A 22679-nucleotide genomic window follows, 5' to 3' on the forward strand; every position below is an offset into this window, starting at 1 on the left:
GTTTCCTATACAAACTCATTACTATGGTGTTCCTGGAAGAACTGTGATCAGGATGCACTTTATATATATATATTTATATATATATATATATATACACATACACATGTGCATATGTACTTCATGTACCTTAATACTACTGTGCCACATCAATGCTTCAGGAAGAAGAAGCAGTACTTGCACTACTTGTAACAGAGTGAACTGGGCACACTAAGAACTTAACAGAGTTTTCTTCCCCTCCACACTTCCCAGCCGTGCATATTCTAGTCCCACGTGCCCCACTGAAGTACAGTACAATTATGCTGATCCATTTTAACCTTGCCACTTCAGAACCTGAGGAGCAGTTGTGTTTCCAGGCATCGGACATAACACTTGATCATCACAAACAGCTCCACTTCAGCACCTACTTGGCAGTATCGGCTCCGCTGGTTATGAGGGTGTTAATCAAAAGCTCGTGTCCGTATCTTGCAGCCACGTGCAGAGGGGTGTTACCATCCTTATCAACACAGTCGATTTCCCCTCCTGCAAAAGACATTTTCATACACTTTAACACTGAAAGTTTCAGCCTGAACCAGTGACCACAAGTGTTACTTCTCTCTAGTGAATGCAGCATAACCAATCCAGCCACAGAGACACTAAATTTCAGAGACCAAGAACCAGCACACAGCAAGCTGTCAGCTGTCAGCCCCTGGTGCTGAATGTAGTCTGGCAGCAGTATTTTCACCTCTGCAGTGATGGGGGAAAGTGATGGGAATGGTGAATACAATGATATACACTCAACCTTACCTGTAAGGCAACAGTGTTAAATGGATTTCACTCAGGAGGCCATCAGGAACACACCACAAACAAGCGTGCTGTGTGCTTTTTCTGTGTATTATCAAACAACCAAACAGTGTTTCAGTAGAACTTGTCCTTGTAAATATAAGCCTGGCATCTTGTGTTTTATCTTCACAAGCAGTGGAGATAGATTATTTCTTTAAATAAACTGTGATCAAATCTCTGTTTTCTTTTTGGACTGAGAACTGTAAATTTTCCAGTCTCTCCTTGAAATCCAGTTTTACTGCACTTCAACTATTCTCATCCTTCCAGCTGGCCTGCATCCTTCTGGAAGTAAAATGTCAAAAGCCAAAACCAGTACTACAGCTGATGTCTCCCAGTGCTGAGTTGAGCAAAAAGGATGACTTCACACCTGCTGGCCACGCTCCTGTCTCTGCACTCCTGCACTCTGCACAGCACATGTACATCAATGAGCACTTTTTAAAGCACCATGACACTGTTGACTTATGGTCAACAACCTTCTGATTCTCTACAAACCCCTGATCCTTTCTTAAAGAACTGCCACCCACCTGGTTGTTGCCAATCTGAACTTGTCCAAATGACACTGCTGCCTCTGTGTGTGATCTTCCTTCACTTGCACCATAACTTCTGTCTCCAGTTTTACAGGATCATTCTTGGTTCTGACTCCACTTTCTGCCAAAGTAACAGTCTCTCCCAAACTGATTTTTTTCTCCAAATGTTAAAAGCACATTTTCTGTTCCACTATCCAAGCTTTTAATGAAAATACGGGATAGTTCCAGACCCAGAAAGGAAACTGAAAACTCCCTCACTCACCTTCCATTTCAACAACAAACCATTTATTACTAATCTCTGAGTGGGGTTTTTCAACCAGTTATGCACCAACACTATAATACTTCAATACTAGGCTAGTTTGCTGTGAAAATATTTTATGAAATCACGTAAAAAGTCTTTCTAACATCAGTATATTTACTACATGTCCACCATTCACAGGAGATAACAAGCCATAACTGTAACAAGAAAAGTTCTAGTAAAGCACTATACAGTATGCCTGGAAAAACTGTGGATGCCCCATCCCTGGAAGTGTTCAAGGCCAGGCTGGATGGGGCTCTGAGCAACCTGGTCTAGTGGAGGGTGTCCCTGCCCATGGCAGGAGAGATGGAATGAGATGATATTTAAGGTCCCTTACAACCCAGGCCATTCTGTGATTTTCTAATGGTAAATAAAGGTCAGTGAAGTGCTTCAACAGGTTTCCTGGGATGGAGCTTCCACCAGTGGAGGTCTCCACAAACATTACCTGCTCACAGAAAAGTCGGGGGACTGTACTGTATTCACAAAGCCTATTAAAATGCTGTAGAAGAGAACTGTGGTATTTTGACTTCTTTCACTCTTGAGAAATCTATGCAAGATAATGCCCACTTTGGCTGACCTATGTAAAATCCTCCAGCATTTCTTTTCCCCCATTTTTAAAGTTAGGTATCACATTTTGCAGTTTTCCAACTTTAAAGTAATCCATTCTTCTCCTACAAGTTGCTAGAGACAGCAACAAGAAATTGAGACATCTTTAGCCAACTCATTGATTACTGCAGAGTGAAACTCCATTTCTTTAAATCATTGACATTTCTCTCTTCCACAGTGTCCCATGGCAATGAGGCATAAGGTCACTTGTAATCGGATCCATGTACAATACTAAAATTAGAGGGGCAAAAAACGAAAAAAGGAAGAAGTGAAACCCAAGTAAGTTGAAGGAGAGCAGAGGTGTGAGAAGGACAGGTGAAGAACTGCCAGTCCTTCCACACACAAATCCAACAGCAAGCAAACAATGCCTCTAAGTCAAAAAGCATATTAGACTAAACAACTAAAAACTGCATGAAATCACAGTTTCCTCCAGTTTGCCCCAGCTCCCTTTTATTATTACTGTTTTATTTATCCCAGGAAAGATATGGCAACAATTTGCATGATGACCTGAAAGAAGTATGATATACTGGACACCTCCATTTTAAAATACAATCTTGTTTAAATGTGTCATTACATTTACAGCATAACTGCTCAGCCATCTTCAAGGTCTCAGTTCAAAGTTTGGGATTTTGGAAAACAATAAAATCCCCAAACAATGAACAAACCCCAGACCATCCTGCCTGGTGTAGTGGCCGAAACTGGGAAGATTAAGTAAAGAATCAGTAATAGCAACATCTGTCAATCAGAAAGAGGCATCTGCCTGTTTCTCCTCCAACAATAATAATTGTTACACTCTGTAGTGTTCTTGGACAAAAATGATGCCTGATAAATGGCTGACAATCAGGCATCCTGGCTATGCCAGAACAAACAAAGTAGTGCTGCTCCTCCCTCTGGAATATTTATTCAACACTCCACGAAGACAGTGGTGAGGGATGAGCTCAGGGAGGTGAGAGAAGTACAGCTGCTGAGTGCAGGGTAAAGAAAATGGTTTGAGCTTTTAGAACACCAGAGCTCCCAAGGGAGGAGAACTAGAAAGTTTTATTGGGGGTGTTTTTAGTTTGGATTTTTTTTTTTTAGTTTTAGTTTTGAAATAGTTTGAGAAAGAAAACTGTACTTGCTGCTCGGCAGAAAAAAGACCTAAACACAACTTTCAACTCTTGTTTTCAGATTAAAAATCTGAACAGATCAGCTGGACCGCTGTCAGCTGGAAGATTATGAGATTTTGTTAGCAACCAAAATCTCAGCTTGTGATGACACGATGGAATGAGAGCTGTCAGTGCAGCTCAAAGCCAGAAGTCGATGAAGGAGCCCTCAGAGCAGTTCTTTGGCACTCTGAGTCAGAACAACTGGAAACTGCAACGTTGGAAATGCCTAATCTTTTGGAGAATCATTAAACAAGCACAGAAACTCACCGTTCTGAATGAGGGTCTGCGACCTTGTGAACCTCCCATGGACAGCTGTCATGTGCAGTGGGCTCTTCCCATCCTTACTCTAACAGAAACAGAACAGAAACCCAGCCATTTAACATGTAAAACAGTAGTAACAATTTAAAGTCTCTCAGCTCAACATCCTAGAACTATTCTTCAGATAAAAACTCTGACGACTTCAAAAGTTTGTAGGGCTGAACCTACAGATGATGGCAAATGCACACAAGTAAAACAGTTCCTCAGCAATGAGTAGGAAATGGGCTGGAGTGGAGCCTGTCCTTACAGCCTGGCAGTAAAACCCACAGATACATGACATACTATTTTTTGACATTGTTTTTAAGTAACACATCCCATTCAATCATTTTCCTTAACTTTTGCAACAAGGGGAATAAAGAACAGCAAAGGAACCACAAAGCTAAGTAGGAGGGCAGTCTGTGAGAGACTTCCTGTTTATCAGTCTGTATTTTATAGACAATCCCAAAATAAAACCACAACACAAAAAAATTGTTGTTAATAAATTTCCACACAATCAAAAACAGGATGTCTACAAAAGACAAGTAGAAAAGAGGGAAGGCTTATGAAGGGAAAGGTTCAATGAGTAGGGAGCAATGTTTTGGGTTCTAGAGAAAGAAACAGACTGGGGAAACTGAGGAATGAAAAATAACCCAGGCATGGTACCAGCCTCACTACTCACATCACTTCATGTTTATGGGGAAGAGGTTTCACCTTTGTTGGCAAGCACAGTCCCCAATTTCATTTTAATAATTCTGAATTTAAATAGTGCACAGACTATTCACTGATCTCAAGGGTGTTAAATATGTCAGGAATTAAATGCTAGTTTTACAGATGGGAAACTGAAACAGAGTTTAAACTAAAGTAGTCAAAATCTTATATGAACTCGGAGACCTCAAATCTCCTGGTACCTATACAGTACCCTCTGTTGGATAACAGCAAGTCCCTTTCAGCTTCATCAAGATGTATCAATTGAGCCTCAAGAACATTCAGATATCCTAAGCAGAATCAGACTTTGTAAACTTGGGCTCTAAAGTAGGTGACAATCAACCTTCAGTTCTTATTCCCTGGAAAGTCAAAATGAACTGTTCAGAATCAGGTTTAATTATATCCACATTACAGGGGGATGGAAAACACCATAAAGGAATAAGTTCCTTGACTTACCACCATCCCCTGAGATAACATTTTGACAGAGCTTCTGGGACTAATTTTTAGTACTGGTTTATGCATTCAAGAAAGCCTAGAGTTTAGAGCTGCCATTATATTTATCAAGGCACTGAGAGCTCCTCTGCTGGGAAGTAACCTCATCCAAACAGTTTAATGATCAACATTCTCAGCATCACTCTAATTCCATCAAGGCTTTAAAGCCATGCTGTACTCATTATTACAGTTTCTTCCTGAGGTATGCAAATAGGATAAAGTAAAACTGTAGAGCTGGAATGCAAGTTTTACCTGAATATTAACATCTGCCCCATTATTCACTAGTAGTTCAAGACACAGTGCTCCGTGAGTGGAGGCAGCAGCAAAATGCAAGGGAGTGAATCCATTATTGTTAGGCTGATTTACATTAGCACCATAGTCAATCAGCTCATTAACAACAGAATCCTGACCATTGTAACAGGCAATGTGAAGTGCAGTGTTTCCATAGATGTTCATTTCATCAATCTAAAACGAGACAAGGAGACACAGTTAAAATTACAGACATCAGCTTAGCATTTTACATAATGCATCATACACCACAAATGGAAATAGCTGGAGGCTTGAACTGTCATAGGGCATATTTCTCACCAGCAAATTTCATTGACAAAATACACTCCCAGACAGCTTAACCTGGAATGCTTTACCTTTACTATTATTAACTTTCTATCCTTCTGGCAATTTCTAAAAGCCACTATGAAGCTTAAAGTTGATAGCAGGACTATGTAATGATGATGATGATGATGATGACAAAAGTCCTAACAAGCTGGAAAGTTTTTACATGTAAGTGTAAAAGCAAGATAAATAAAAAGCTCACAATTTTTATTTTTAAAAAATTACAACAGCGACTACTGAGTTTTTGTGAACAGAATACAGGTGTAAGAGCTCTTTCCACACATTTATTTTGGAAGTGGAACGAAGAAATCTGAGTGAAAGAAAGGTTAAAGTGAACAGCCATTTATGGTTCAATAAGAAACCACTTTCAGTAGCTCAGTACTATAAAGATGTAATTAAGATTATGTTACTTCTTGATGACCAACTTAGTATTCAGCTGCTGATCTCTAAAACAGGACAAGACAGATTGTACAAGACTCAGAGATGGTGTGAACAGCCTTCCATGAAATCCAGGTGTCTCAAAAATCAGATCCCCAGTGGTGGAGAATGGGAAAGTTAAAGCAGTGCTATGCTAGTAACTACCTAATAACACCTTTTCCCCTTCAACTTCCCAGCCACCAGCCTGTGAACATGAACTTCTGACAATTTTTTGGTACATCAAGTGAGCCAAAGACGAAATGGCAAATGCAGTGGCTTTATTTGCCATCTCTGATTAACTGCCTCATTAGTGCAGGCTCTTCTGGTCATCTCACCACTGCTCTGAGGAGCTGGCAATAAAGAGAAGTCTGTGCCCTGAAAAAAAGTTATTTCCCAGAGTGAAAATAATCCTTATCCTTCCCTCCATCAGCTACAGAGGAAATATGGGTCACTAAACCAAAACACCCTGATCTCCTGTTTAGGTAAAGTATGTAGAGTATATGTTAAGAATCACCACACATCATATAAAAGGAAATGCTGAATCAAGGAAAATTTCATTACTCCATCTTCTACTGCAGGAACAGCATATATTTCCTGATTTCTTCAGCAAGGTGTCCTAGAATTTACTGCCCATATCAGACTTTCTTTAATACAGTATGTTTCCTGACTCTTTAACTAATAAACAACATGAAGCATGAGGTGGTCCAGAAAATGGGACCTCTTTTGTTTAAAAGCTCTGCCAATGTCTTTAGCAGCATCCATAAGAATAAAAGACTGTCTCTAAATATGGAGAAACATGGACACTCCAACGAAGTGCACGTCACCACATACCTCCACCCCCAGGTTAAGGAGTTGTTTCACAATATTAATCTGCCCATTGGATGCAGCTGCATGAAGTGGGGTGTAACCCTTCTTGTCTTTACAAGTCACCTCTGCACCATGATTAATCAGTAAGGCAACAACTTCCAGGTGACCTTCAAAAGATGAAAGACAGTTATCAGTGAATACATCATCCTACAGCACCATTTCTCCCAAATTACTGCTTTCTTGCTAATGCACTGCCCTTTCACTGCTATTTTAAAGTGTTCCCACAGTTTTACAAGGGAAAAAATAAAAAGCATTTTCATAAACGTTCCTAGGCTCCTAGGCTCCAGGCTTTGTCAAGAAATCCATGCATTCATCTTCCCCAGATGTGTCTGAATTTCTCTTTACTGACTTAGTTTTCCAGCCGCTAAAAGAACAAAACCACAAATCTTTTCCATTTATTTCTCTAAGACTAACAGTTTGTGTTTTAATCTCCCTGTTACAGAAAGAACAGTGAGCACAGGAGCAGGGCAATAGAAGTCTCCCAAAACAGCATCCTATTGATCTGCAAACACACCTATTTAAACTTCTTGGGTTTTTTGTTAGTGATAAAAAAATAACTTTAATAAATTATAAAATGGAGGTATCCTCTTTGCTAGCATCATTGAGGACATAGAAAACTAAATTTCAAGTGCTGGACCTAGGAAACTGTATAGACAAATTCCAAGCGTCCAAAGATAATTAAGCATTCAGTAAACTATGTAAGGGCTTACAGGATAAGATGTTCAAGTCTCAATATCTAAATTCTGTCTAAACTGCAGTACAGGCTCCTAAATTCCATTGCTAATTTAGGCCTTAGACGTTATCTAAATACTTTTTAAAGCACATCATGAATTTCTGAAAACATTTAAGAGCAGAAGAGACGTGGAATTGCACGGCACAATGGAAAAGCCTTTCACGTCTACACAGTGGAGTTCAAAGCTCTCTAGCTCAAAAGCCACATCACAGTTGTTGGCAAGAGCCTTTCCATCTGTCTGTGTGTATCAAAAAACCACACAATATGCTTTTCTCACAGTTTGAAATCTCCTATTATCTCACTTCCAAAAGTGCCAGGATTTAAATCAAGATTTTTGACTTGGTCAAATGAAAGAGTTCCTGGTGGAGGGCACACAACTCCCAACAAACTGTCATCCGAAATATAAACTGCTTGGCCAACAAAAGCTCTTGAACAAGCGTGACCACTATCACAAGCAAATTTGTTCTAGTATTTTTAAATTATAATGCCTCACTGTAAGAAATTTTCCTTTAACTTGAAAGGAATAATAAGGTCAATTGATTTAGTTAAGAAGTATTTGGTAACACCACTGATGTTTTGAACAGACAAATCGTTTGCTCTTGTCCACTCTGGAATAAAAGATGACAATTTGCTCCTAACAGGAGGAAATCACCTGTGAAGCATTTCCTAAGAACTTCATAATTTAGCTCCTTATAAACTTGGGTTTATGACCATAGTTATTTGCATTTTATATAGAATAGTCTTTAGCAAAAACTGAAATATAACCTGTAGTTTTTCTTTCCCAAATATAGTTCAGTCTGGAACTAGAGCCAGGATAAAAAAGACCAAACTGAAAAAGCAACACAAAAAGCCCACAATTAAAAGTGAAATCACAGCCAAGATCTCAGTAGCTGCAAACCCATAAATGGACAGAGTTTATTTAGATCCGCTGAACCTTTCCCTCTTCAGGGTAATTACAACACTCACTTTCCATGGCCAGATCTGTTCTTGTCCATTTTGAAACATGACTTTTTTTTGTGAATAGGAAGTTAAAAAGCAGGAGCGACAGCCCAAGCCTTACCCATGTAGGCTGCCCAGTGAAGAGCCCTTCTGTCCTTTTTGTCAAAAGCGTTGATGTTCGCCCCCTTGGCCAAGAGCAAGTTCACCATCTAGAAGTAACAACAGCAAGTAAACCAACCCTACAGATGACATATAACATAACAAATCAATCTACCAATAAACTTGGGATCAACTAGGTGCTGCATTTGAATGATAAATCTGTGAATGACACAAACAGTGCTCAAAGCCGCGTGCATTAACCACAAGCACCAGTGATAGTCACAAGGAACCAGGACAAGTTTTGTTTCCACAGAGGGGGCTGAGAGCATGGAGAGTGCTACTACTGCAGTGTGCATCAAATCCAGTTTGGCAAACCAGCCGGAAAAGAAACAGGCCTGGAAGTGAAACTTTGTTCTTAATTTTACTGTTAAGACCAATTAAGGCAGTTTCCTTGTGGACTGGGACAAGACTCCTCCAGACTATGTCATAACAAACCCTAAGATCTGCTGGATCTTTCCTCAAGGAGTGTCCATCTCTCGCCACACCACGTTGATTTTCATTAAGTTCCCATGTGCCTACAGTGGTGTGGACAGCCCCAAGCTGCTTCCTGTACAATGCTGGCCTTTTAGGCAGCCCAGTTAAGAGGTAAAAAACTGCTTTCCCCACTGCCAATCATTCAACATGAAATGTAAGAAAAATTGGGGCTAGGGGGCAACAAAAATTAAAAAAAGAACAGAAATCACAGCAACTCTATTTTTCAGCAAAACATTCTAAAATCATAAACTACAGATGAAAGTAATCCTCTCTTACACTGTTCTGCCACAGAGAATAATAGCATGTGTATAGCAGTCCACATTTGTGATATTCTCTATCCAAAAGCTCAGGAGCTTTAAGTTATGACAGTTAGACACAAACATTACTGTCTTTTTCCTACAGTGCAGTATTTTAAGGGCCAAACACCATCATTTTACAGGGACTGCCATTCCTCTTCCTTCTTTTAATTACAGTTCACTGATCAACTGGAGCCTACTGCTCCAGTCTGAGAGTTTTTCTTCAATATCTTGATCTTCAAGTGTGAAATGGGGAAATGAGAATCATTGTACCCAGATCTAAAGATTCTAGCAAAATCCTTTACATAGGGGCTTTATTTACAAAACTATAGTTTTTCTCATATAGTTAAACAGTAACTATACTAGAAGGGTTTGCTTGAGTTAGTAGAAAAACAGAAGCAAATTTTCTAGAAGACTAATGAGAAAAGCTGAGTGACTGGATCTCACACAGCTGCAAATTTCTTCAGTATGAAATGAATCCACCAGTTTTCCATTCTTTCCACTCTACTACTGCGATTTTCACAGGCAGTCCAGTTCAAAAGAGCCAAGGACACCCTGGAGCAGCTGGAAGCAGTGACACAGCCAGCTCTCTGTGTCTGCGTGCACACCTCCTTCGCACGCTGGCTCTGCACAGGTGCTCTCCAGCCACTGTCCTGTTTCTGCAGGTGGGAAACCTGTCCCTCAGTTTGGAAAGCAGCTGAGCGGCAGGAATCGCGGGGGCCAGGGCTGGGGGGGTCAGTCTAACGCAGCAACAGCAGGTCAAGTGCACAAAACGAGAAAACCCATCAGTAAGCCCGTGGCCAGGCCGGCTGTGGGGCGGCTCACCTCGATGTGGCCGTTGAGCGCCGCGTGGTGCAGCGCGGTGCGGCCCCCGCGGTCCGACACGTTGACGCTGCTGAGCAGGGGGATGATGATCTCCGCGCACTTCACCGCCTTGTTGGCGGCCGCCACGTGCAGCGGCGTCTGCCAGTTCTTGTCCCGGGCATTGACGTCGGCCGAGTGCTTGATCAGCACCTGCACCGCCTCCTGCAACGGCAGCACAGCCACAGCGTAACTGGGCGGCCGGAATAAAGGCTCGGCCCACCTTCCTGGCGGTTCAGTCACTGTGTCTGAGCGATCACTCATGCACAGCACACGTGGCCAGGAGGGAAGGAGAATAACATTTATCAAAACAACCTCCCAGGGTACTGAAATGGCATTGTTCATTCCAATGCCAGAGCACACATTACCGCTGCTGCCATTTAGAGCAGCGGCCTCACAGTCCACACTTCCCAGCTGGACTTGAGGATGTCCAAAGCTGCCTATGAAGAGAGCCCAGCCTGTCCAGTTGATTAAGCTTCAGTACCACAGTCATCAGAACTGTGCTCCCAGTGAAGAAATGAATGTATTTATTTGAGGTATTGCTACCATTGCTGGTGGGCTCAGCCTTGGCCAGCAGTGGGACCATCCTGGAGCTGCCTGGTATTGGCTCTGCTGGACATGGGGAGAGCTTCCAGCAGCTTCTCACAGATGACACCCCTACAGCCTCCCCCTGCCAGAGCCCTGACATGCAAACCCAACACATACTGTTACAGGAATCACTTATAAACCGAAAAGCGTGTCATTTTGGACAGTAAAATAACAGTAAATTGCTGTTAGTCGTATTTATAAACAGGAAAAATAAGGCAATAAAGAACATGTGAAAACAAAGTTTTAGCTTTGCAAAAACATGAGAATGCTGGTGTCCCCAGGTTAGTATCAGCATTCCTTTCCTCCCTAAGGGTTAAGCACAGGCCAAGGGTCTTCATTGCAGTATCCATTCTGTCAGCCTGAGAGCAAACAACATCTTTTAAGGTTAATTTCATTGGTTAAAAATGAATATTTCCCAGTGAGAAAATGTGTTGTTCTCCCTTGAGAGCCTGTCTGACTGGAGAATTCACAGTCAGTTCTTTTCTGCTTCTGTTCATGCATCTGCCATTAAGCAAGTCAGGGGGAAAACCAAGTTTTTCTCAAAATTACATTTCATTTCTTCTTCCTTTTTTCTTCACAAATAAACAAAATATGAAGGAACCACTGGGGACACAGTAGCATTCAAGTAGCCTTGTCTGCTAAATACAACTCACATCTGGTAAGTGGGAGAGCCCTAATCCTACACAGCACCTTATTCTTTTTCCATAAACTGAAAAGTTTTCTGGTAAGCCCAGCCAAAATTTTATTAATGAATAACAAATGCACACAGTATGTTTAAATAGTACTTTTATATCTAGAATGGCCCAGGAGAGTGCCTGCAGTCTCTGTTGACAGTACATACATTACTAGGAGTAGTATTTCTTTGTCCTCAAATGATCTCAGCAATTTCATTTTCTGCAGCCATCTCACAAAATGTTCTTTAACAGTGTTTTTCAGTTAGTGACATTGCATCTCTTACAGCATCAATAATGATATATGGCTGTTGATGTCTCAATAGGATTTTGTTTTTTAAATTACAGGCCTACTATTTAAAAAGTCATTTAAATGTAATTCACTGGAGACCTACCCAGATGGGACATGAAGTCAGCAGGAAAATTCATGCACTTTAACTCTTAATGAAAGAAAGATGTTGTTAAAGGAGAATTTTTAGAAGCAAGTAAAAAGGACTGAAAAGCCTAAACTAAAAATATCTAGACTTTTAAAAAATAAAACCAAAAAACCCATTTACACATTTTTGTTTATATATATTACAGTCTGCTGCTCTATCAGATTTGGGATCAAAAGTGAAGAGTCCTTATGGACAACTCTCAATTCTATAGCTTTTGAGAGCATGAGCTTTCCCCTTTTATTAATACAGTTTCTACATATGCATGCAGTGCACAGCTATGGTGTAAGCCTCTGCAGTCAGTGGCTGTAGCTATCCCAAGTTATCACAGTGAAATATCTTTACTTTTCCAACTATGTAAGGCTAAAAGCTGATAACATCCATTAACAATCCTCCACAGTCACACCCAAGCGTTGTTGATTTGTAAATAAGCATTTAAATCACTAAAGCCCACTTCAAAAATCATGAAGACATAAGTAAAAATGGGTTCAAGCTTTTAACATATAAAAATGGTTCAAGGAAACAGATTTGGAATCCTGTGAAACCTTCATAGTAAAAGATTGATAATAAAACTTAAAATTTCTTGGTAATCATTCTGAAAGCAACTGTGCTCACAAGAACTTCAAAAACTACACTGGTTGACTCCTGGACCATTAATTCATCTCCTACTATCAGTGTGAGCTATGGATTCACCCACTGCTATTTACTGCTATCACTATCAGAGCTGCACATTTGTTCGCTTGTGTAATAAAGTAAAAAGCAGAACTGAAAAAGCCTCAAAAATCCTAAATCCTGTTTCAAAATTATTAACAAAATAGGAATTATAATATAAATAACAAAGAAAAAGGGCCAGGAGAAGAAAGTTACACATGTTTATAAAATATATAGCAGACCATGAAAAGGCATCAAAGGCCCTCCCCTACTGCCTCACTAATGCACCAGGGTACTCACTGTGAGGTATCACAACTGCCAGCACACTTTCTCATTGTGCTTCAGCTGACAAAGAGTTAAAAATGAGACTCAAACCCCCAGAAAGACATACATTTTCTGTTAGGACTGTCACTGGCAATAAAAATCATGTACTCTGACACATCCAAAAGAAGAAACCAAGCACACTGCAATTCCCGCATCAGAAAGACTGTGGCTGGTTTTTAAGATTTAAATCTGATCTTTGTTTTCCAACATGGCTTTTTGTATTGTGCTTCATTACAGCATTCATACTCTATCAGCTATTCCTTTCAGAGGGTTTCAGTGGATGCCAGCAGCTGGGAAGCTCAGCCAGCAGCCAAACAATGCCCAAGTTCAGAAGCGGGCCCGGGATTCCTGCCTCCAGGCTTGGCAAGCACTGGGACTGTTACGGAGGTGATTCGAGTCCATCAGTCTCTGGAAGGCAGCCACCCACTGTCTCTTTTACAACCCCTCCCCTCATCCCCAGCAGCCAATTCAGGCTGCAGTTGGGCTCACTGTTAACTGAGTATTAGGAGGATGAGAGTAGACAGGGAGGTCTACAATGGAAAGCCAAGAATAATGGTGCAGTTGAAAACACAGTCATGCCTGACCTGCATTCCTGATAGTTATTGCTGCTCCTTTTTAAGACAGCAAGAGAAGAGGTACAACATGATGCCAGAAGATTTTTATTTGTCCAGTAGAAGAAATATGGGCAAACTCTCCCTCATGCATGAATCAAACGCATTAACAGAAAACCTAAGGGATGCCTTGAAATGCAATTAACCAAAACAAACTGTGTAATGTGTGTTGGATCACATCCACATCCACTCCCTTCTGGCACATGCACAGCATGCACACATCCACATGGATTTATTCCTCTCTATTTCCCCACTTGAAGATGCACGTACGAGCACTGTAGACCATTGTGACTCTATCCCACGCCAATCCTGGTCACCTACTCCAGCTGATGGTTGCTCAGTATGACTTGCTACAGTAATGTAAAGCCAGGTGAAAATCATCCACATTAAGGCTCAGAAGCAGCTATAACTAACTTGTAAAAGCTGGCCTCCAGCTGCAATGCTACAGACCCTGCACACAGAAAATGCTTTCCCCCTCTGCCTCACCCTGCCACCCACTACAGCTCCCGAGGGTTTGCTTTTCCCCCCAGCATGCAGTTTATGTGCAAAAGCAGGGTAATCAAATCTTACTCACTTCACTCCTTGAAGCAACTGCTCGATGGAGAGGGGTCAGCCACATATTGTCCTTGGCATTAACACGGGCACCTGCAAATAAAGAGCAGAGGTTACATCCACGCCTTGGGTGCAACACCAAAAGCTTTGCCCTAGGAACAAGAGCTGAGCCGTGTGTGGCACTCTCAGTGTTCCCCAGGACTCTCCTGGCATCCTGTTCACCTTGGAAATGTGTTTCCAGATATCTGATAGATAGGAGCTGACGTGTGATGGGGAAAGAAAGGAAATGGATAGGCAGGACTATTTTTATGAATTGTTTTGTTTACAGGACACACTGCTGTGTGAAGACAGAAGGAAGGGAATAGCCTGAACTGCCTCTTGTCTTCAGCTGCATCAGACAGAACACTAAAAAATGATCACTTCCTTGCTTTGCAAATCTTGCTGGGATCAAGAACACATGATCAGGAAATGCTCAGGTTGGGGACGAAAATGGGCAGTTATTACATCATGTTCTGTGAGTGTTACTCAGAAAACATCATAAGGGGAGGGATGAAGGAGACCACCTGTTTGCCTTCTGTGCAGTCCAGTGCTAATGGGCACTCTGACAAAGGCAGCTGCACGAGAGGATGGGTTTGGGTTTTCTCTGGTTTGCCAGAGAAAAAGGATAAAGGAAGAATATTTAACTACAGTGGTTCCAGAAAGGAAATTCACTGATAAAGACTAGAGATACTAATTTTAAAAAGGGCTTAAACCTGAAAATATTGTACCTTTCATGTCTGCAGGTAGCAGCACTATTCTGAGAAGAGTAGCATATGCAGAAAAAAAACCCATAGAGAAGCACAAGTGTCATGCACATAGCCTGGATGGGCCTGTGAACTTCATGAACAAAGGGATTCTTAAGGTTCATTTTGAACCATCACTTCAGTGCATACAAAAGCCCGTAATTAATAAATCCCACTCTCTGAATCAGAATCACTTTCTGAGAGCTGATTCTCAGGGATATTAAGATGTTTGCCTCTGAATCACAGTGTTTATTGGGAATTGTGCTAGATAATCAGAGATGAAACAAGTTCTTGCATATTTCCACAAGTCAGGATGCAATTTTTTGGCTGTAAGTAAGAGAAAGCCACTTTCATAACTATTGCAACAATTAGAGGTAATCCTCCAAACTCGCCTCAGAACCTGGTACCTGGTGGTACAACCTGCCCTCTAGGAAAACACCCTTTAGAAAAGACAACAGTTTTAGAGAGTTTTCTAATTAATCCATCTAAGCAAGGAAGCTATTAGCTTATTTTATCTCCCTGAGAAGGCCATTACAGTTAATACACATTAGTATCCTGCCTTTTTCCTACACAAGAGATATGTAAGGCAACAACCTTCTCCACCATCAGGAAGCTGACACTTGACTTCAAGGCACCTTTGATTATCCTGACTTGGACTGGTAGAGGTCTTGGGGATGAAAACTACCTATATGAATTCCTAATGATTGCCACTAAATCTTTTTGGGGTTAGAAATTTATTTTGTATTTGCCTTGGGGTTTGCCTCATGTTCTTAACTAAGGTTTCATTCGCTTTACTTCTACTGATTCACTAATTCCTAGAAGCAGATGGTTGCAAATCAGAAAGGTTTATCTGTGGAGTAGCAAAGCATGACAAATATATTATTCCTCAGTATTCAAGAACTCCAGTGGCATTGGTATGAAGATGATTAGCAAACCTGGAAAAGTGTCTCCATCAGTAGTTATTCCTGCCCTCCACTGAACCACTTACCCTTTGAGAAACTGAAATAGTTGCCAAGAAAGCAGCTAAAGAAAATATTAAATGGAAAATGATAACAGTATAAATAAAATAATACCCAGCATGCTATCAGCCTTTTCTTTCTCAGCTGTTTTCCAATTTTCTTTACCTCTCTATGCCTCTTTACGTGAAACAGTGAAATTGCTCTTATGTATCTAATTCAATGCATCACTTCAGTATCTTTCAATATTTCATATTTCAATATGTTTCTGATTTCTGTTTTTAAGGAGATGCACAATTCATCTGTTGCCTGTTACAGGAGCTGCTGTTGTCCATTTACTCAGGGTGCACATTTCCTGAAGAGATGTTTCAAAACATTTCCCCCCGTACTGCCCATTTCCTTCACCAAAATTCAGCTTTTAGGTTCCCAGCAGTTCCTTCCAGTCAGTGGTTAATGACCATGAAAATTTCACCAGCACTGATGCACTCCTTTGGGGAGAGAAAATACCTGCCATTTTAGGGGAGATCAAGCAGAAGCACCCAGTGAATGATGCTGTGTCCTGTACACTGCAGGAACTTGAGCATTCATCCTGTGACAGCCCAGGAGCAGCTCTTGGAAAGCACTGAGTAAAGTGCTCTAGAACATGCTAATGCACCTACAATCAGCTCTACATAAAAAACAGAAGCTTAAATTTTCGAGTCTATCCCGAGACATTTCCTCAAAGTCACCCAGAGATTGAGTGTCCCTCTCCTCACTCTGGACCAAGAACCCCAACCGTATTTCAAAGCACTTCCTACAATACTCTGTGAATTAATCTGTGTGTTTATAAGCACAGAGAGGGCTCATATTCACTTGGTGTGTATGGTGTCCTTCACAGAACAGTCTTCCTTGAAAATATAAGTTGCTTTAAAGATTTCACATAAAGTCCTTTCAGGTAGCCACAGCACCCATCCACCCCATAAAATACCCACTTTACAAACACTCTTCAGAGAAAAGCCTTTTCTCAGCCCCATCTTCTGCACTTTGCTGTTGGGAGGGCTCATACCTCTGAGCCTGAAGGAAAGGCTTAGCTGTAGGGATTTGCTCTGGGAGGCTGAAGTAGACAACATAACATATAATGTCACAGATAAAATCAACAGAGAGGAAACTTTCTGTGTTCCACTTTTCTTTATAGGCCTACTTTGTAATCTTTGCCATCTTTCACGCTCCAATTTTTCTGCCAAAAGAGAAAATAAATCTGAAATGGCCTTCTGTGTCTTATGAGATCTGACATAACTCAATGCTGGCTTTCAGGAATCAAGTTAACATCTTTTTACCATAACCAAAGTAGAATTTTCCATGCAGCACATCTGCCAAATGCACATGTCTCTAATAAACTGAGATTCCACAGTCTAAATATCCAAAATTAGGGATGGTCAACGAAGGAAGAAAACTCTACACTTTAACCTATTAATGTCATCATTTGCATGCACCTTTCCAACTCCTGCTATGAGACACAGCAATAGGCCCTCACAAATGTAAGGACAGCTGCCATAACTTCTGACCAAGAAGCTCAGAGCTTTCTGGAATAGTAAGGCATGGTAATGTTTCCAAGATGGCAAGTGCCTTGGCAGGTGACAAGGGGTAAGGGAGTGAGCTCAAACATCAGTCCCTCAGGCACCAGCTCAAAGGTGATGAGAATGGAGCTCGGGTTTGCCCAGACAGTTGTTCTTGCACATCCATGACTATGTCATCATACAGAGCTTTGTTTATGTGAGATGATTACCCAGGTCCTTCTCCTTTTTGACAGAGAGGAGGTGAAGAAGTGCTCAAAGCTCCCTGCTTTCACACAGCCTGGAAAAACAAAATGACAGAGCACACTTCCCCAGTTTGAACCATATGATTATGGCTCAGACCTTTGGGCTGGTGTAAATCTATCTGGCTCTGACATTTAATGGGCTGGGATGATTCATTCCAGTTGAGGGACCTGGCACTCTGCTGTATCAATTTCAGACTCCATTTCAGTGGCTACCTAGAAAGCCATTTCTGGTCTGTCTCCAACAACCTGAACAGAAATTTTATTCATTAGACACTACATTTATTTGTGCTGCCACCAGTTCATGGGCTACAAATATCAGAATGTGCATATTTCATTTCATTTCTCTCCTGAGCCCTGTACAAAATGCAGTACACATTGATACCCCTCCTAGTTTCTACTCATGCTGAGACTATTGCTTGACAACAACAGCAAGCAGTTTTGCACTTTCCCTTTGTGAAAACACCATCTCATTTTAAATCAGACAAGAAAGTTTTTCTGTTTATGTAATAAAATGTTATGTTCAGATTAATCTTTTATTCTACACTTTTACTAATACAGTTTACTGAATGAAGAGGTGACGCAAAGGAAGATGCTGCAGTTATCTTTGCAGCCCAGTTCATGGACAGATCACAGTCACAAAAAGGTGTTTATAACAACTCAAACTGCTCATCCAAACCTCAGAAACCTCCAAACTTGCTCTTGGATACAAGTACTCATGGTCATCAAATAATGGTACTTCAGATATTAATAATAATGGCCAGTCTTCGCGAGCGAAGATCCGAGGAAGGTCTTTCCACCTTCCAGCCTGCGCATTGGATTTTTTAGGTGAGACACAGTGTGCGCGGAACTGAGCCCACCCTTTAATCCTAAGGTTCATCTGCCGGGGCCAAGCGAGCTTGGACGGTGGCAGTGAGGTCCAGGACGTAGGTGGATTGCCTATTTAAGGGTTAACGAGCTCCATCTGCCCGGGGAGTGGCCCTGACCGGGTCTCCGCGGTGACAGCACCACGCCTTTACCACTAGACCACCAGGGGCTCCACTTCAGGTATTAAAGAGCAATGAACAGGTGGAATATGCAACATAAAATTAATTTTGACTCATGCTGAGCTAACTGGGCACTGACACAAAGTTCAATTTTTAAAAACCCACATTACAAATTTTTCACACTCACTTGGATACTTAAAAAAGCCCCAAGATATACCATCTAGATTTTATGCTGTTGACCAGACAAACCCTGCAGCCCTTGGATGACATTTTGGCAGTCAGGTGTTGGAACTAAGTGTCCCAGAAGAACACTTGAAGGCCTCCTTCCCTTATTAGGAATGTGATCAAAACCAACAACGTTCACCAGGACATTTTTGGATGTTATTTGGAGTAAAGAGACAAATGGGCAAAACAGCTTCCCCTTATCTCTTTATGTGGATGTTGCCTGTGCTGCTACTTGCAAAACTTTTTTTTTTTTTTTTCCAAAAAGACATTACTTGTTCAATCTTCTCACACCACAGTGGAATGTGACAAACAACACACACTGCAAGAACACACGTACAGATGAAGCTTATTAACTATTACCTCCCAGTGTAGAAAATCATGTTTGCATTTAGCACACTGAAAACCCACCCAAGCATAACCTGTCAGCGGAGCAATGTTCTTTCCAAGCCTTCTGCTGGCATCAGGGTTAGAGCAGAAATGTCTGATGGACGATGCATGTCCAACCAGTCACCTCCATTGAGCAATTAGGCAACCCAAAATTTCCCCCAAAACAAACAGAGGAAATACAAACTACAGCAAACTCAGTTCTCATTTTCTGCTTTCTCCAGGTGTGGTTGGACTGGTAAACCAAAGATACATGTTTGTGTGGTCTGCATGCACCCATCAGCAGCCTGATCTAACTTTGAAATTGGCTGGTGCTCTGAGCAGGGGGCTGGATCAGGTCATCTCTAGAAATCCCATCCAGCCTGAATTATTCTAGGATTCAAGGTTGGAAATTAGAAGGTAGGCCTTGCAGTCACAGGAATGCTAATTCTGAAATAAGTTTAAAAAAAATACACAACTGATTTGAAGAAGCAGCCCAATAATTTGTGAAACCAACTACGTAGCAAGGTTGCTTGCAAGGGGTTAGACATTTGTACCACAAGGTTCCTTTAAATCCCAAATTCTTAAACCACATAAGCTTTATTCTTACAGTTCTCCAGCTTAGAAAAAGTACTGCCTTTGAAATTTGCAGGCAGATCCAGGAGTTTGCCATGAATTATGTGCAATTCTTGAGAGATGTCTGCTTTATGCTTTGTTCTGACATATTTTGATCACATTTTTTTGTCACTACAACAGTTGGGAAACATGTTTTCATTTTTTGTTGTTGTTGTTGTTGTTTTGTTCAGGAATATCCTACTGCACAGTTTCTAACATCCAAATAAACTTTCTGACACATAGAATCATATTTCTAACCCTAAATACCACTTATAACTAATTTAAACTAATTTATAACTTTTTTGCTGTTATTCCACAATAATTTTTGCTTAACAGAAATTCTTGGTTTGTACTCCAGGATGTGAATCCACATTTCAAATATGTACTTCAGCAAATTTCTGAAGCAAAAATACCATCAGTTTGAATGCTTCAGAAGTTGTTAAAAACTATCTACTTCATTTATTGAGTCTGCTCAGTCACTGTTGCAACATACGCAACCAGCTCTGTGAAAGTCAGAACACAAAGGCACTGCCCAAAATTCACTTTTATGTGCTTTGCTGGGTATTCCTTGTAGCTTTAAAATTAGCTAATTTACCAGTTAATAACAGTGAGGACACCACCTTACCTGACAAAATGAGAAGCTCAATGATGTCTGCATCCCCCAGGAATGACGCAACATGAAGAGGAGTTCGTTTCTCAGCATCCTACAAAACCACAAGTAAGTGAAAACATTTGGGTTTAAAAGAGCAATGCATTTGTACATATTTATTTGCTGTGTGCATTTCTGTTTACAGTCAGAAATGCAACCTCATTGAAAGAACAAAATTCAAGATCCCAACAACACAATTCCTCCCAATAATCCTCAACTTTTTTATCCCTTGTTTCCATCACACCTTGCAGAGACACCGTCTTTACTCTGAGAGCCTGTTTACATTTGATCAAATCAAATCTAAAATGAGGAAAAGGCATCATCCGTGGGTCTCTTTCCTACTCTTCAGTATCACCTCAGTATAACTCAGATGCTTCTGGATATCAGACTTTGTAATGCAGTTTGCACCAACAGTACAACAAGACACAGAGTCTTCAGAAGGATTAAGTTGGGAGAATGGTTTGGAACCACACTCAAGGTCAAGATGCAATCCTCTTAGTCTACAAAGTTCCTTGTACACCATTTAGCCTGGTGTATCTACACAGCAGCCCAAAATGGGCATGTGCACCTTGATCCTTTAAACATAGAAGAAGAAAAAACTACCAGTCAAATCTGTGTCTTTAAACTTCGAAGAATTGCTAATTATCATATACATAACTTCTGAAATGCCTCTACTTTTATTTGATTTCTGTAATTTTCCACATTAAGGAGTCCATTTGCAAGATTTTCTTTTCTAACTTCAAGGGGTATAAATATAGTGTTTAAAAAAAACGCCTTTCTTTTATTGCTTTATTCCAATGATTGCACAACACAGGTCTTTAGAAGAAACTGTTAAAACATTATAATATGGGCAGCAAGAATCACAAGAACTGCTAATATTGCTCATCGTGCTATTTCATTCCAGTTTCCAGTCCTAAATGAATTTCAATTTGGTTTCTTAACCACAAAAATAAGTTTTAAGAGACCTTATCAACAAAACTTATTGCAACTTACTAGCATTAAATATTGTAAGCTGGTAACAAATTCAACACTTCCTGCAAACCATACCTACAGAGAAACCTACCAGTATTTACATCCTGTCCCTGAAAGCAGATCTCTGAGCCTATCATGTAAAATATAACTCTTAACATGACTAAAAAGTTGGAATACCTTTGAAGTATGCTATAAATGTGGACAAGTCAGTGCGGCAGAACCATTTGTCATTTGACTGTTGAAAAGTATTTTCCAACACTGAAAGGCACAGAGCCACTGATCAACCAGAATAATTTAATTTTTATATTTGTATGGGTTTTAATATATATATAACGCATGTAGTCCTCAAAGTCTGCTGCACTGTGTTTTGCTCTTTCATCCTGGGCGTGCACATAAAGCACTCAGAAGACAGATGACAAAAAACCCTGGCTGTCACAGGTCAGAGAGGAAGGTATCTGACAGAACTGCACCTCCTCACGTGAGAGGCAAACGAAATGAATGTTAAGCAGTGTCCATCCAGCAGTGTCCTCTCAGGAACCAACATAACAAGCTGGATCCTCTCACATGCTCGGTTCTTAACACCTAATCCCCCACAAAACAGCTCTTACAGGCACGAGTGCATATAAGGCCTACCATAAATACTCTTCAAAAAATATGCTAAGACTGATCAAACTTATACAAAAACAGAATCAGTTTTATTTGGGTTTTTAGCCTGTTCATTTTGATGCACCAAGCTCTCTTTATACAATGCAGTATTTGTAACAGCCATCGTACCTGTCAGTGACAAGTTCTGTGACAGCTTCTTGCAACACAGCCAAGTTTGGCAGCAGAGCAGCGTGGTTTGAAGTCAAATGCTAATGATACAAGGCCAAGTCATTTTCTGTATCAAAGAACCAAGGCTACTCAGTACTTTATTGATTATAAGGATATTATGTACTAAACTGTAAATCTGATGGAAATTTGATAACTGAGAGAGGAAAGGACATGAAACAGAAAACTAGAATTTTTATCCTTCTGTAACAGGAATAACTCTCTGTAAGCTTTCCCAGCTTTCACTTTTTAAAATCCCTGCAAAGTCCTATCATATTAAGCAAGAATCAAGTTTCCAGGGAAAGTTGGGTTTAGTCATGAAACTGAATTTAAACTTCATTTCTCCAAGAGGAAAAAAGCCCTAAAACTTCTCTGTTTAACACAAGCAGGAACAAATCAGAGCTCACTTTCACAGAGAGCCCCACAGGAAATATTTTCTGGAGTTTGG

General features: G+C 40.7%; 1 protein-coding gene across 12 annotated transcripts in view; it reads right to left on the bottom strand.

Annotated features, from left to right (window-relative positions):
- Positions 1-22679, bottom strand: part of ANKRD44 (ankyrin repeat domain 44) — a 133993-nt gene that overhangs the window by 44958 nt on the left and 66356 nt on the right. For all 12 annotated transcript variants that reach the window (XM_050339774.1, XM_050339772.1, XM_050339773.1 and 9 more), the window contains exons 3-10: positions 20426-20504; positions 14101-14171; positions 10212-10412; positions 8579-8666; positions 6750-6892; positions 5142-5354; positions 3663-3741; positions 405-519 (exon numbers count right to left, since the gene is read on the bottom strand). In XM_050339774.1, coding sequence (XP_050195731.1) covers positions 405-519; positions 3663-3741; positions 5142-5354; positions 6750-6892; positions 8579-8666; positions 10212-10412; positions 14101-14171; positions 20426-20504 — 989 coding nt within the window. The remainder of the gene's footprint in view (positions 1-404; positions 520-3662; positions 3742-5141; positions 5355-6749; positions 6893-8578; positions 8667-10211; positions 10413-14100; positions 14172-20425; positions 20505-22679) is intronic.

This window comes from Myiozetetes cayanensis, unplaced genomic scaffold (genome assembly GCF_022539395.1).
Source record: "Myiozetetes cayanensis isolate MyiCay16 unplaced genomic scaffold, myiCay2020 scf9, whole genome shotgun sequence".
Taxonomy (NCBI): Eukaryota; Metazoa; Chordata; class Aves; order Passeriformes; family Tyrannidae; genus Myiozetetes; species Myiozetetes cayanensis.